At 51.6% G+C, this 16,375-nt stretch overlaps 1 protein-coding gene across 3 annotated transcripts in view; it reads right to left on the minus strand.

Annotated features, from left to right (window-relative positions):
- The window catches only part of arhgef25a (Rho guanine nucleotide exchange factor (GEF) 25a), a 74,788-nt gene that overhangs the window by 7,442 nt on the left and 50,971 nt on the right, over positions 1-16,375 (minus strand). For all 3 annotated transcript variants that reach the window (XM_069187407.1, XM_069187404.1, XM_069187411.1), the window contains 11 exons: positions 12,278-12,402; positions 11,698-11,764; positions 10,501-10,604; positions 9,911-9,980; positions 7,668-7,757; positions 7,047-7,139; positions 5,291-5,341; positions 4,569-4,646; positions 3,929-4,120; positions 2,773-2,953; positions 20-219 (listed from right to left, as the gene is read on the minus strand). In XM_069187407.1, coding sequence (XP_069043508.1) covers positions 20-219; positions 2,773-2,953; positions 3,929-4,120; positions 4,569-4,646; positions 5,291-5,341; positions 7,047-7,139; positions 7,668-7,757; positions 9,911-9,980; positions 10,501-10,604; positions 11,698-11,764; positions 12,278-12,402 — 1,251 coding nt within the window. The remainder of the gene's footprint in view (positions 1-19; positions 220-2,772; positions 2,954-3,928; positions 4,121-4,568; positions 4,647-5,290; positions 5,342-7,046; positions 7,140-7,667; positions 7,758-9,910; positions 9,981-10,500; positions 10,605-11,697; positions 11,765-12,277; positions 12,403-16,375) is intronic.

Here is a 16,375-nt window from a genome sequence, read left to right on the forward strand (position 1 = left end):
GAGAAAAGCTGTGCCCTACCTCCTGTGTGGCGTGGCTGGGCAGGTAGAGGGCGGGCAGTGAGGAGTTGTAGGCGCTCAGGCTGGGCAGGCGGTGGCGGTCGATGGAGGCGGAGGAGTGGGGCCGCAGGGTGGCGGACGTGGGCGGAGGTGCCCGCATTGCCCGCCCCAGGCTGTTGGACTTGCTCTCTCGCCGCTGGTACTCGATGGGCGACTGCAGGGCTGTGGCACGGGGCAGGAGAGAGAAAACTGTGAACTTGCGCCCCTACCAGGAAATCGGGGGGTTTCCCCATACCCGCTTTCTGGGGATCCATGACAGTAGGGTCTCAACATTCACTTCGAAAACATTCACTTCGAAAACCATCACGAGTAGCCAGATTCACATATAACCAAGTCCAACCCTACACCATCACTATATACTGTACCCCTATACACTACAGAGTGCAGTCTGTAAGGGTAAAAACAAGTAACCCTCCCTTATATGATCATTAAAATAATAATGCATTGGCGTCAAGTTAATTTAAGTAACACTGACTAAAACAAAAAACAGTGATCACAAGCGTATAGCAATCAGATCAAATAAACAACATGAATCCCTCCTCGGTGTGTAGTGGATGCCTGCCCTTTCTCTCTCTGCCTGTGTGATCAGCACGCCCCACTGTAATGAAACGGGCAATAAAACTGTGAGAGAGCCTGTTCGGTCATCTCCAGCCTGTCACACTGCTGACACAGAACCTGGAGCGTCTGTTTCAATGTAGAAACAAGAGCGCGCTGAGACCTGGATGCTGGGTAGTGGGTGCTTGGGCCCGGGGGCAGGGAGAGGCTCACTCACTAGCGGGAGTTGTCTCACGATCCTCTCTTGCACTGCTAATTTGAAAGTTGTGCTTAGCAACCTCCTCTTCTTCCTTACAAGACCCCGTTGGCCAGACCGAATCGCTAATAAGCAAATTTGCAAATGTTAAATTCACAGATGTTGAGACCCTGCTGTATTGAAAAAAACAATGAAAGACACCCAGGGGTGCCCCCGATGCAGTCACCCCTGCCCCCTTCTCCCCGCAGAAGCTGCTCTTTGGTTTAAAGAGCTGAGGGGTCACACACGTCCCTCTGGAAGAACACACACCGCAGTGGGTCCTCCAGCAGACTTGTGCACAAAGGTCTCTAATAATCGATCGATTGGAAAGAGATTCGGGGCTGTGGTTAATTTGTATTCCCTTAGCAGGGTTGCCAGACATCTTCAACCAGGGGAGAAAAAGCATTAATTACCGGCCTGATTACTAGGTCGGTAATTAGAAGCTGGGCTGCAGTGCAAACAAGCAAGCTGCAGCTTGGCTGTGGGTTTATCTCTCTGTGTCCTGTGTGTTTATTCTCCAGTGGGCTGTGGGTTTATTCTCCAGTGTCCTGTGTGTTTATTCCCCAGTGTCCTGTGTGTTTATTCCCCAGTGTGCTGTGTGTTTATTCCCCAGTGTGCTGTGGGTTTATTCCCCAGTGTGCTGTGTGTTTATTCTCCAGTGGGCTGTGGGTTTATTCCCCAGTGTGCTGTGTGTTTATTCTCCAGTGGGCTGTGGGTTTATTCCCCTGTGTGCTGTGTGTTTATTCTCCAGTGGGCTGTGGGTTTATTCTCCAGTGTCCTGTGTGTTTATTCCCCAGTGTCCTGTGTGTTTATTCCCCAGTGTGCTGTGGGTTTATTCCCCTGTGTGCTGTGTGTTTATTCCCAAGTGTGCTGTGTGTTTATTCCCCAGTGTGCTGTGGGTTTATTCCCCAGTGTGCTGTGGGTTTATTCCCCAGTGTCCTTTGTGTTTATTCCCCAGTGTGCTGTGTGTTTATTCCCCAGTGTGCTGTGTGTTTATTCCCCAGTGTGCTGTGGGTTTATTCCCCAGTGTGCTGTGGGTTTATTCCCAAGTGTGCTGTGTGTTTATTCCCCAGTGTGCTGTGGGTTTATTCCCCAGTGTGCTGTGTGTTTATTCCCCAGTGTGCTGTGGGTTTATTCCCAAGTGTGCTGTGTGTTTATTCCCCAGTGTGCTGTGGGTTTATTCCCAAGTGTGCTGTGTGTTTATTCCCCAGTGTGCTGTGGGTTTTTTCCCCAGTGTCCTGTGTGTTTATTCCCCAGTGTGCTGTGTGTTTATTCCCCAGTGTGCTGTGTGTTTATTCCCCAGTGTGCCATGGGTTTATTCCCCAGTGTGCTGTGGGTTTATTCCCCAGTGTGCCATGGGTTTATTCCCCAGTGTGCTGTGGGTTTATTCCCAAGTGTGCTGTGTGTTTATTCCCCAGTGTGCTGTGTGTTTATTCCCCAGTGTCCTGTGGGTTTATTCCCCAGTGTGCTGTGTGTTTATTCCCCAGTGTGCTGTGGGTTTATTCCCCAGTGTGCTGTGTGTTTATTCCCCAGTGTGCCATGGGTTTTTTCCCCAGTGTCCTGTGTGTTTATTCCCCAGTGTGCTGTGTGTTTATTCCCCAGTGTGCTGTGGGTTTATTCCCCAGTGTGCTGTGTGTTTATTCCCCAGTGTGCTGTGGGTTTATTCCCCTGTGTGCTGTGGGTTTATTCCCCAGTGTGCTGTGGGTTTATTCCCCAGTGTCCTGTGTGTTTATTCCCCAGTGTGCTGTGTGTTTATTCCCCAGTGTCCTGTGTGTTTATTCCCCAGTGTGCTGTGTGTTTATTCCCCTGTGTGCTGTGGGTTTATTCCCCAGTGTGCTGTGGGTTTATTCCCCAGTGTCCTGTGTGTTTATTCCCCAGTGTGCTGTGTGTTTATTCCCCAGTGTGCCGTGGGGCTGCAGGACTACCATTGAGGAAGTTGCGCTGTGTCTCCAGGATCTGGCCCACGTCGCTGACCCAGGCCTGGCGGATCTCGGGCGTGGCAGCCTGCAGGACAAAGCGCACGGCGTTGCCGTCGGCGCCGCGGGAGGTCAGAGCAAAGCGGCAGGGGTCACCGTCCACACAGTCCTCCACCCCCAGACAGCTGACCTGCCGGGAGCACAGAGACAGACGGGTCAAGTGCAGACTGACCAGCGGGGGCACACTGACCCAACTCGTGGTGTCTCTGCAGTCTTGCTCCTCACTGCCACTCACCTGGAGAAACACACACTCACACCACACACACAGACCTACACCTGGAGAAACACACACTCACACCACACACACTCACACCAGAGACACACACCGACACCTGGAGAAACACACACTCACTCAGCCCAGACACACACTCACACCAGAGACACACACCGACACCTGGAGAAACACACACTCACTCAGCCCAGACACACACCTACACCTGGAGAAACACACACTCACACCACACACACTCACACTAGAGACACACACCTACACCTGGAGAAACACACACTCACACCACACACACTCACACTAGAGACACACACCTACACCTGGAGAAACACACACTCACACCACACACACTCACACCAGAGACACACACCTACACCTGGAGAAACACACACTCACACCACACACACAGACCTACACCTGGAGAAACACACACTCACACCACACACACTCACACTAGAGACACACACCGACACCTGGAAAAACACACACTCACACCACAGACACACACCTACACCTGGAGAAACACACACTCACTCAGCCCAGACACACACCTACACCTGGAGAAACACACAGTCACACCACACACACACACCTACACCTGGAGAAACACACACTCACTCAGCCCAGACACATACCTACACCTGGAGAAACACACACTCACACCACAGACACACACCTACACCTGGAGAAACACACAGACACACACCTACACCTGGAGAAATACACACTCACCATTGACACATGCCTACTACTAGAGAAAGACACACACACTCGCCACAGACACACACCTACACCCGGAGAAACACACAATCACTCAGCACAGATACACACCTACACCTAGAAAAACACACACACACACTCAGCACAGACACACACCTTGATACTGTTCTTAAAGATGTAGCCGGGCAGTGAGAAGCCCTTCTTCCTGTCGATTGGCTCACTGAAGATGATTAGCTGCTCAAACAGGAAGACCCGCCTCTCCTTGGCGCGTGACAGGAAGCCACTGTCCTGCTCCATCACGGAGAAAGTGTCTTGCTGGAGTAACTTGCCCTGGGCCGTGATCTTTCCCTGGGAGGGTGAGGGGAATTAGAGAAACATTCTTCCCCAAAATAACATACTAATCCCAGAATTCCCCCTTCTGCCAGAAACATAACAGCTTCCAATTCTACTGGTGGAGGAAATTAAATAAAGCTAATTATTAAAGCTGCAGCCCAGTATGAGATCTCCTGTCACAGCCTGAGGAAAAGAGCATGAGCTTCTCAGATAATGTCTAAAACTAAAACTATAGGCCTATAGCAAACTATAGCAATGTCTAAAACAGTAAATGTTTTGGTAATTATTATTGATTTGATAACACTATGATCTTTGTCATGCTGATAAAGCCCTTTGAATTTGTACTTGATGGGTGGGCAGGTTCATACAGACTCACTGACTGGATAGTACATGAGCACAGGCAGAGGGTGACATTCCTACCCTACTACTGCCCTGCAATTAATCCCCCCACCCCCCATCTCACCTCAAACCCCTGCAGCCGCCCCACGTTCATCATGTCGTTGCAGCGCTTGGGCACAAAGCACATGACCTCGACTGCTTTCTGCCCGAGAGAGAAGGAGAGAGAGCGACCAGGTCAGGGTTCAGGGGTCAAGGGTCAGCGTGATGAGAAAGAGCTCGGACCAAGCCTGCGCCATGCCTGGGTCTGTGCTGTATCCAGTGTTCACAGCAAGATGGATGATGTCTCGGTTGTATCACAATGAGCAAATAAATGGCAGCAGTAGACACACACCAGGACTCTGAAGGTGCCTGGTGCAAACCTTGAAGGGAGCAGACAGTCCGCACTACAGCCTTCCCTCCCACATCTTGATTAGATTTATCCTGACCCTTTTACTCCTGCTTACTCATTTATTTGGCTGACAATTTCACCAAGGGCATCTTACATTTCCTCCCATTTATACAGCTGGGTATTTGATTGGCACAATTCAGTTGAAGTACTTTGCTCAAGGGAACAACAGCAGTGTCTCACCTGGAATTCGAACCTTCAACCTACCAGTTACAAGTCCACATGCCTTACCACTGCACCACACCGCTGTCCGAAGACTAATGGTCTTTGCTCCAGCCTGACAATCACCCAGCCAGAAGTATGACTGTACAGCGATGCAATAACCCCCCTACACAGACCCTACAACTGTCCAGTTCAATGTAGTACTGCTTGGTGTCCTGTATCTCCCAGACTGTCCATACCTCCAACTGTGTGGTGTCCATGCCTGCTTTGGTGTAGTACTTGAAGAAATCCTGTAGGGGGAGACAGAGCAGTTCTGACACTTGATTGTGCACACACACAAGCACACACACCCTCTTCGTCGTGGGAACTCACCACAGCTGCCTTTTCAATTAATTAACAAAGCCACAGACTTGAATGGTTTAACCAAGGCTGACAGGTACCAATCAATTACCCATCTACAGAACAAAGTTAAAGTCCTATAGATATGCCACATGACCTCAGGTATCTCCCTTAGTGTTAAATGACATAATTTGACTGAAGAGGTCACAGGCTGTTAGCAGGCCATGGATCAGAGACCCTGTAGGACAGGGAGCTCTAGGACTCCTTCAAAGAGGCTCACAGGATATACAGTACAGTATCTCACTAGCTAGATGCCACATTTTGCTTTAGGGATCCATTCTAAGTTCTAAGACATGTGTTAATATGGCATCTGTAACAGCAACACATTTGCCAGTCACAGCAGGTCTGAACAGAATGGAGTTCACAACAGAAATTCACGAGGAAGGTGAGACCCTATCCTCGCACACTTCCGCTTGCCTGTGTATCGAAGTGTTGCGCCCAGGATTCTCCCGCCCCTCATAACAGCTCCCTGCCTTATCTCTCGCACTAGCGAGGAGGGTTTAGGCAGCTGCCATCCCCACAGCGAGGAGGGTTATTCCAAATACTCAGAGGAAATTTCACCATCTCTCCATCACATTCATTACGATTTATCCCAGCTACTGCTACCGCTGTCCGTAGCACAGTGACCGCGGATCTTTCAAGTCATCTCGATCAGCGGCTGCCGTCACGTTTGGTCTGTGGCTCATTAATTTGAGCAGATTTCAAACTGAACCCTTAAAGCTCAGTGCAAGAGCGGATAGCTTTCTCCTGGGCTGAGCCTTTCCCTAGATGCAGGATAAAAGACTGCAGGTAGGATCTGCACCAGGAACGGCCTTACATCTGTTCACACTCGAACCTGGAACCTGAAGCCCTCCTCCCAGAGAGCTACAGCAACGTCTGGTTTTCATTCTGGCCTCAAAATGGCTTAATTTGGCTCAATTAGCTGCTGAATCAGGATAACATACTTTCCAGCTGGCTGGCAAGCTGGCTCAGTGGGCAGCATTGCTCGCATGCAGTGCTGGAGTGCTGAGTTCAATTCCCAAGATACTGTCTGTGTGGAGTTTGCATGCTCTCCTTATGTTTGTGTTGGTTTCCACAGGGTGCTCTGGTTCCCTACCACAGTGCAAAGACATGCTGGTGGAATAATTGGCTTCTGCGAAAATTGGCCCTGGTGTGAGTGAGTGCGCCTGTGTCTGTGTGCCCTGTGATGGACTAGTGTCCCGTCCTGGGTGTATCCTGCTTTGCGTCTTTTGCTTGCTGGGATAGGTGCTGGCTCCCCGTGGTTAGAAATGGATGGATGCTCTCCAGATGTCTGCTCACTGACCATTAAAGACTGCCTGTAAGGCTGACTGGATTGTGGCCCAGGTGGAGCAGGACTGGCCGCCCCTGGGTGTCCTGGGACCTCAGTCCTGCTCCTCAGGGGATGCCACCCAAACAGATCCTCTAAGGAGTTGTTTAATCGGTCCAAATAACCCTAATTCAGACCTTTCTCATTACCTCCCTTTGATCTTGGGGTCTCACACTTTAAAGAGACCTATGAACCTGGTTGGGTCCTGGGGCGCCCTCCCCAAGGGTCAGAGCTGGGGAACCCCGCTCCCCGCTGTGGGCGGCCCTCACCTTCAGCAGGAGCTGGTACTTCATGATGCGCTGGACAGGCTTGATGAGAAGGTCGTTCAGCTGGAGCCGGTGCCCCAGCTGCTGCTTCAGCTCCTGGACACAAGAGACAGAAGGAGACGAGACCTGTCAGCTGGGCAGCCCACACCTGGGGTTGAATGTGTGTGTTAAATCTCTGGACAGCGCAGGTGAGTCCACGAGGGGAGCACGAGGAGGAGGGCTCTGTCAGTGAACCCCCCCTCCCTACCCCAACACTCGCACACTTACAGAAAATGGAACGTCCCACTTATACTGGCAAGCGGGAAATTCCATTACAAAGTAAGAAAGGGGGGAGGCTTTTGATTGTGTGCAATGAAAAAAAGATATTGAAAAGCTTTGCTACATACTGTACTGAATTTATTAGTTTTTCATGTTTAGTTAACAGTAACAGCTAACAGTGATTGCTACCTGTAACTGTAAAAAGCATAATTTCTGGCTACAGTAGGGTGGTCTCATAGTGACCGTCCCCCATCCCCCTCAACCCGTTCTATACTGCCGTTCTCCACAGGTGGTCAGTACCAAGTGATCCTGGGAGGGGAGCACGGGCAGCCATGTACTGCAGGTGTCCAGAGTCTCAGCCCTTACCTCAAAGTAGGTGTCGATGTACTCTGACACAATGTGCTCAGACTTGGGCTTGTTCTGACAGTACACCACATACATGTGGAGGCGCCGTTCCTAGAAGGGGGATACAGACACAGCAGCACTTTCAAAACAGGGGTGAATGGGGTTTCTTCATAAAATACCATCGTGTTTTATGCCCCATTTCTGCCTCATAAACAACATGGAATGTCCCACTTCTTCTTGAAGACACCAGCAAGCCACATAACAACAGTCTGCCTGAACACCATCGGGTCTCCCAGGAGTCTTAGCATGCAGCCAATGAGAATAGAGAAGACCTTTCCCTGTGTGCTATTGGCCATCAGAATCACATGACCTTAACAAAAACATGGTTGCAGTTGTGATTTTCTGTTCTTGAAGTAAAACGCTATAAATCATTCTTACTTAAAGAACACATGGAGAAAGCCTACCCAGACACAAAAAGGACACACAAACTCCACACAGAAGGTGTCCCAGCCCAGTCTCAAGCCCAGAACTCAAGAGCTGTGAGGCTGCAGCTCTGACCAGTGGTCAGTCCTAATTGAGACCGAACACTTGTGTGTGTATGAATGTGCAAGCCTGTTCTGTGAGTGTGTGCATGTGTTTGTGGGCGTGTACATGAATGTGAATGAGTGTGTGTTTGCTCATGTGCGTGTTAACGGATGTGTGTGAGTGTGTATTCATGCGAGTGTGTGCGTAGATATGTGTGTGTGTGTGTGTGTGTTTGCGAGTGTTTGCTCGAATGCACGTGTGTATGCCTGTGGTGGCCTATATAATACTGTATATAACTTGACTGCATTATTCTCAATATCAAATGAGCACCAAGGTGCAGGTGTCAGTTTCCAGCTTGCAGACAGCAAATTGCTTGTTCAGCCATGCTGTTCTCATTTCCTGGACGATGAAACCCTTTCATACCCCCCTTTTTCCTGGGGGGGGTGGGGGGGGGCAGTGATACACTGCTCGAGCACTTAAGAGTTTTCCTCTGGGGACGAGATAACGGCTGAAACCCACTTTCCACTCAATGCCAGGAAGAGAAGTGCTCTCTCTGGGCTTGACATATTGCATCTGCACCTCGTGCTCCTGGCTGCTTCCTGGATCCGTTCGAGCCCGCCTGTCTGTCAGCAGCCCCCACCCTGTCATTCCCAGATTCCGGCTTCTTTCCGTTGCGCCAGCCGGGACTGGCATTCCCACGCTCACGACAGGCTTCATGGGCCGACACGTAGAGCCTGTGTTTCCTCTCCAGGTTTCACTGGGGGGGGGGGGCTAATAGCCCCAGTTATTGTGTGCTTTTCTTTGGGGTGCAAAGGGGATCCAGTGGCGTCCTTCGATTGGGGTCACCCCCAACACCCCCCACACCCCCCGATTTTCACTTCAGTGCAAAATCCAAGACTGGAGGCCTCTGGATTTAAACCGGATGGCCCCGCAGCCCTGTACAGGGAAAACGGGCCCTGTGAATGAAGCCTGGATTCGGACAGGCCCACACGTCCTAGTGGTCTCCATGTTCTTCATGGTCTTCCTAGTCGCTCCCCACCTGCGCCCTGACCCTGCACTTCAGCTTCCTGCGCAGCCCGGCCAGCTGGGAGAAGGAGCCCTGTAAGGAGGGCCGCTGAACAATCCGGCGAGCCCTTATCTGTGTTTATCCATGTCTGCAGCTCTGGAGCTGGGGAGCTGTGTTATCTCCCGAGGGGCTTCTGGTTTCCATCCCGGCTCAGTCAGCACAAACAATCGCTCTGTCCCGGCTCACGGCTTACTGAGCATTTGAAGTTGCCGGATTGCAGGACCAGGGCTGCGGACACCTAGTTTTATCCAACCATCGCCCCGCCACTCTGTACAGCTCCTGCCTTAGTTAATCGCAGCTGCCGGAGAGCGCTGTAGTGGCTGGCGGCTCTGGCGGGATGCAGGCTCACTGGGGTGCTGCTGAGCCAAGCGCGATCTCACCCGGCAGATCTCTCTGCTCTGTGGACAGAGGCCACACTTCTCCTCCTCCATCCAAGCAGCAATTCCTGGATTCTGGATCTAAGTTCATTTTCATGCTGCCCCCCAATAGCCCAGAAAGCTAAACCAAAGCCTGAAATTTGTCGCCTGATTAACGCAATAAAAATCTTGAATGCTCGGATCTCACTTCCAAGAAATTGCTTTCATTCCTCAGTGGAGCTTGGCTACATGGATTTGGGGTCACACCTGGAAAACGTAGCGCCTGAGTTTGTGCCGGGCTGGGCACAGGGACTTACGTGTTTGATGAAGAGCTCAGCGAGTCTGTCTGGGTCAGCAACACACTTCTCCAGCTCCCCCAGGAAGTAGCTGCACAGAGACACGGGGGCAGCAGGTCAGACTGGATCTCAATGAGCTTTGCTGCACAGTACTGTGCTTTTACCCTGATCTCACTGGACGTTACTGCATTGGACTGTGCTTTCACCCTGATCTCACTGGGCTTTTCTCCACTGTCCTGTGATTTTACCTTGATCTCACTGGGCTTTACTGCTCTGGACTGTGCTTTAACCATGATCCCACTGGGCTGTACTGCACTGGACTGTGCTTTTACCCTGATCTCAATGGGCTTTACTGCTCTGGACTGTGGTTTTACCCTGATCTCACTGGGCTTTACTGCACAGTACTGTGCTTTTACCCTGATCTCAATGGGTTTTACTGCTCTGGACTGTGCTTTAACCCTGATCCCACTGGGCTTTACTGCACTGCACTGTGCTTTTTCCCTGATCTCACTGGAATTTCCTGCACTGTCCTGTGATTTTACCCAATTTGCACAGCCTAGCCCCTACCCCCTGAGTACCACTGGGGCACCAAGCGTGGAGTGGGCACTCACTCTTTGTGCCAGTCGAAGATCTGGTGGATGTTCCCAAACACAATCTTGTCCTTCCCCTTCATGTCTTCGGGCACCCCCCTGGTGTTCATGGTGGCCATGTAGCCCTGGGAGAGCAGAGCAGGACAGAGTGACCGCAGGGCCAGCCATATCGCACACGCTTAGCAGAAAAAAGACAGGAAATGTGCCACGAACCTGCACCCCATAGTGCAGGTGGACCGGCGGTGGAGGTGAGGATCGGAGGTCACGCAACGTACTGAAAAACGTTGGTGAGACCATTTTCAAACAGCTGTGTGCTGAACACAGTGCACAGCAGAGTGGCAAAAGTACATACACAAGCTAACAAGACCACAGGCTCTGTGGACAACTACAGCACGTGCCAAAGGGTGACAGCGTGAACTTTCCATCAGAGGGCGCAGGGCTTAAAAATGTCCAGCAGGAAGGATCCCTGCTCTGGCTTTACAGTGACATCGTCGAGAAATGCTTCACTCCTCCAATCAAAGCTCTCTTTCCTGCCAGGTGCTGTGAATGATCACCGGAACCAGGATCACCAAGAACCAAATGACTGATGGGTCTGCACTGAGGTGGGCGTGTGTGCATGTGCCATTCTGTCCTGACGGGGGCGCCAGAGACATTGTTGGCAAGCTTAGTCTTCAAGTCGGCAGACATCTCCAAGTTGGGTGTGTGTTCAGGGGGGGCACTATTGGCCCCGTTCCCTCATTTTCTGTAACACCCAATGTCTTTGTGCCGCAGTGCACAATTTTCATCATACAGTTGCTTGAATGGGCCTGCTAACTTTCTAATCATCCTGTATTGGAACATTGAGTAAGACTGCAGTCTGGGTCAGGCATTGATTTGGAAATCACCACCAGGGCCTGCTTGGAGGAAAACTCTTTATTGCAGCACCGAGCAGCTCAGACCGCCTGGGGATCTGGCATGCAGACAGCGTCCAGCTATACACTGCACAGTTCCACTACTTAATGGCTTAACTGGACAAGTTAAACAGCCTGTTCCCAGCTCCTAGCGGTGAAGACGCTGGTAATCTGAAGAGACCAGTACAAACTGGGCACTCCTGACCTGTGCCTGACCTGTGCCTGAACTGCGTCTGACCTGGCCTACATTCTCTGCAACATGATGAAACCAGGCTGGAGGTGGTTTGGCATCAGTGCTGCCAGTGCGGTGCCAGTCCCAGATACCCACCTCCACTATCAGGCCCAGGTCACTGACGTACAGCTTCTCTGTCTCGATCAGCTCCTTCAGCACGTACCTGGCAGAGGAAGAGGAGGAGAGAGGGGGGAAGACAGGTATCAGGAGGGATCAGTCTTGTCCTGTCTTTGCATGGCTCTCAATCACTACAGGTACCATGAACAGGGCTTACAGAACGTTAGTTGCTCTTTGGGCCACTACAGGTGTATCCTGTGGAGAGCATGTCTATCAAGGTGGTTTATAACCCAGTTCATGGGTTTTCCAGTGATCCATCAATGTTAAGGTGTAATCTGTTCCGTAAATGTGTGGACGTAAAGTGGTTTGCCACATTCAGTCTCATTTAAGAGGAAAATGTGTAAAATGTGTTGATTCCCCTGATCAAATATTGTATACAGCTCTATGCACAGAGCTGCATTCCACCTATGCTGTTGAGGTAACAGAAACGTACTCTGAGGTTCGCCTGCAGTGCAGATCAGTACATGTCTGCGTGTGTCTGTGTGCTGGTGTGTCTCTGTCAGACCAATCAGAAGGAGAGGCTAATGCGAATCTGGGCTCCGGTTGGTAGAATACCTACATGCTCTTTTCTAAGGCACTCTTCCTCTCTTCCTCACTGTCCTCAGTTACTGACGATTGGCTGGAGGTGTCATCATCCTGGGCGGAGCCAACTGTAACTTGCAGTGGATTGGTGGAAAAAGGATCCTATCAAGGGATAGGAAAAAAGTACCTTTAAGATTCCAGCATGTACTGGGGAGGAACAAGGGGAAGACTCTGTAATCTGAATAACGTTGGTAGTAAAAATGGATGGACACAGATCACGAAGAAAATGTAACCTTTCCAATCTGGTACACAGCTTGTGAGACAAGTTCCAGTTTGAGGTTTTCAGAAATTGACAGAAAGTTCATTTCTAGACCTGTGTTTGTGTGAGTGTCCTTCAGGTACTTCGGTTTCCTCCCACAATCCAAAGTGGTAAAAACAGGCCCTGTTGTGTGTGCATGCGTGCGTGCGTGCGTGCGTGCGTGTGTGTGCTCTGTGATGGCCTGGCATCCCCTCCGTGGTGTACCCTGTCTTGCGCCTGTTGCTTGCTGGGATAGGCTCTGGCTCCTCTGTGACGCTCGATTGGTTAGAAAATGGATGGATAGGATAAAGGATCACCTGAGATTTTCACATTCAGTTTTTATGAGCTACCAGAATATGAGAACAGAGGGACTATCTTGCGACTAGTTAGTTCCTCCGTGTTCAATCAATGTAGGACACTCCCTGCAGACTAAAGAAACTCAGTTCCTTCAACCTGTCAATGTAGGACACTCCCTTCCCTGTCCTGGAAAAAAGAGGCCCGAGCCAGCTTGGACATTAACCTGTCCAAGTCTCTCTCAAGCTGATGTTTCTTTGAAGGAAGGTTCAGATACTTTGCATGGAATAATGGGACATTTTTCCTGCCGGGAAAAGTTTAAGAAAAGCTTTGTGTTAGTGAGGATCTAGTTAAGAATCTGTGCAGTGATTGATCTGCCTCTTTTTCCAAATGCTTCGTAGTTTTTCTTTTGCAGAAGCCGATGCCTCTCTTGCCCGTTTGCATGTGGAAAGAGCTCCAGTTTCTCCCAGGCTGACTCATGAGGGAACCATGAACTGCCGTCCGTGACCGACGGCTATCTGGGCTCTGACACCACAAGTCTCCCCATGTTCCTCTATCTGGAGTCCAAGGCAAACATGCAGAAAGCCCAGTCTGCTGCAGGATTCATATAGTGGATGGTTGGGGCGGGGGCTCGGCTCAGACGAGGAAGATGCATTCACTAAAGCAGAAGCTAGATTGCTGCTTTTAACTCAGGGAATAACAGGGGATAGCTAATAGCTATTGATTTCCTCGCGATCCATCAGTTTCTGAACGCACAGGACGGTTTTCAACTTAAGCGGGCCACTTCTCGCCTGTGTCTGTGGAATAAGGCCACAGTGGCAGGTGTGGGGGTACCCAGAGGTGACCCCGTGAGCAGTATGCAGATACCTCCCCATACAGGGACCGGCGCCAGAGCCCCCATTCCGATCGGGGCCGGCGTGGCAGTGAGCCCCGCCGAGATGGAAACAAGGGGAGGGATAAAGTGAAGACAGATGTGGGGTAAAACTAGACGGATTGGGAAGGCGGCCATGCGCGAGCGCTCCAGAGTGCGGCTTCTGGTCGTCTCCTTTGGAAAATATGACAGCGCTTTCCAAAAGGCCGATAGGGGATCTTCATCATCCAGCGAGGGACAGATCTCTGGATTGCCCAGAGAGCAGAGACGGAGAGAAAGGAGACAGACAGAGAGGGAAGCAAGAGGGAGAGAGCAGGAGAGAGATCAGAGAGCACATGTGAGGATGAAGAGAGAGATAGAAAGAGACAGAGAGGGAGAGAGAGACAGAGAGAGGACAGAGAGGGAGAGGCAGGGGGAGAGAGAGGGATACATGGAGAGAGAGGGAGAGGCGGGGGGGGAGACAGAGAGGGAGAGACAGGAAGAGAGAGGGATAAATAGAGAGAGAGGGAAAGATAGACAGAGAGATGGAGAGACAGCGAGACAGAGAGGGGGGGAGAAATAGAGAGACAGGGAGAGAGCAGGGAGTTAGATGGACCAGGTTGCCAGGGCAACGGGAGATTAGCAGCCCAGCCAGCAGGGGTGATGATGGAATGATAATGAATGTGCAGCGGTTAAAAATAATTCCTCAAGGAGGCTGCGCCAGAGCTGCCGGAGACACGGGGCAGTGGTGACAGCGAGCAGGATGGAAAGGCAAGGTGGGAAGAGTGGGACCCTGTCCAACCCTCTCTCTCCCTCCCCCTTCAGTTCAAATCCAAAGAGCTTCACAGAGCCACACTGTACAGTCACACACCGGGCTGAGGCTTCACGGGCCGGACCGGTCCGTTACAGTCACACACTGTACAGTCACACACCGGGCTGAGGCTTCACGGGCCGGACCGCTCCGTTACAGTCACACACTGTACAGTCACACACTGTACAGTCACACACTGGGCTGCGGCTTCACGGGCCGGACCGGTCCGTTACAGTCACACACTGTACAGTCACACACCGGGCTGAGGCTTCACGGGGCGGACCGGTCCGTTACAGTCACACACTGTACAGTCACATACCCGGCTGAGGCTTCACGGGCCGGACCGGTCCGTTACAGTCACACACTGTACAGTCACACACCCGGCTGAGGCTTCACGGGCCGGACCGGTCCATTACAGTCACACACTGTACAGTCACACACTGTACAGTCACACACTGGGCTGCGGCTTCACGGGCCGGACCGGTCCGTTACAGTAACACACTGTACAGTCACACACTGTACAGTCACACACTGGGCTGCGGCTTCACGGGCCGGACCGGTCCGTTACAGTCACACACTGTACAGTCACACACTGTACAGTCACACACTGGGCTGCGGCTTCACGGGCCGGACCGGTCCGTAACAGTCACACACTGTACAGTCACACACTGTACAGTCACACACTGGGCTGCGGCTTCACGGGCCGGACCGGTCCGATACAGTCACACACTGTACAGTCACACACTGGGCTGAGGCTTCACGGGCCGGACCGGTCCGTTACAGTCACACACTGTACAGTCACACACCCGGCTGAGGCTTCACGGGCCGGACCGGTCCGTTACAGTCACACACTGTACAGTCACACACTGGGCTGCGGCTTCACGGACCGGACCGGTCCGTTACAGTCACACACTGTACAGTCACACACTGGGCTGCAGCTCTGTTGAGTCCCCTCCCCCAGAGGGACTGGAGGGACTGGAAAATTTGATTCTGGCAGGAGTGGGAATTCTAGGATTACATTAGTTAATTTAGGGAAGAATGCTTGTTGCATCCCAGATATTTCTCACAGTGCAGTAGGAAGTGCACCTCTGTCTCTGTTTCTCCCCGCTGACAGTGGGAGCACAGTCTGTCCTCTCTGGGCAGCCAGGTCTGTCTGTGTCCAATTTCTATGTCCAGGCTGTGGTCACTCAGCCTGTCCTCTCTGGGCAGCCAGGTCTGTCTGTGTCCAGTTTCTATGTCCAGGCTGTGGTCACTCAGCCTGTCCTCTCTGGACAGCCAGGTCTGTCTGTGTCCAGTTTCTATGTCCAGGCTGTGGTCACTCAGCCTGTCCTCTCTGGGCAGCCAGGTCTGCCTGTGTCCAGTTTCTATGTCCAGGCCGTGGTCACTGAGCCTCTCCTCTCTGGACAGCCAGGTCTGTCTGTGTCCAGTTTCTATGTCCAGGCTGTGGTCACTCAGCCTGTCCTCTCTGGACAGCCAGGTCTGTCCTGAGGCTGGCTGGTGCCTGTGTGGCTCAGGACAGCGAGCTTCAGCACCAGCAGGCTGAGGGGGCTCTTTTCTGGGCTCTGCAGGGACTTGTGGAGTCTCTCTCAGCAGTAGAAGAGGAATATTTCTCTCTGTGTATCTCTGTCACCCCCCCTGTCTCATCCCAGAAGACAGGCTGGGATCAGTGAGTCACTCCCTGGCACACAGTGAAAACCGTCCAGTTAATTTGTTTACACTCATCCAGGAGCAAGAGAAAGATCTTTCAGAAACTTTTCTGGCTGCAAACAATTGTTTTTTTCAGAAACCAGCCCGCAAAGCTGTATTTTATCCTAAAAATATTCAAAGGGCTGAGGTCTTGGCACATGAAGGTATTACAAGCAGCTGGTTTAGAAAGCCGATG

The sequence above is a fragment of the Lepisosteus oculatus genome, chromosome 1 (genome assembly GCF_040954835.1).
Source record: "Lepisosteus oculatus isolate fLepOcu1 chromosome 1, fLepOcu1.hap2, whole genome shotgun sequence".
NCBI classification, from domain to species: Eukaryota; Metazoa; Chordata; class Actinopteri; order Semionotiformes; family Lepisosteidae; genus Lepisosteus; species Lepisosteus oculatus.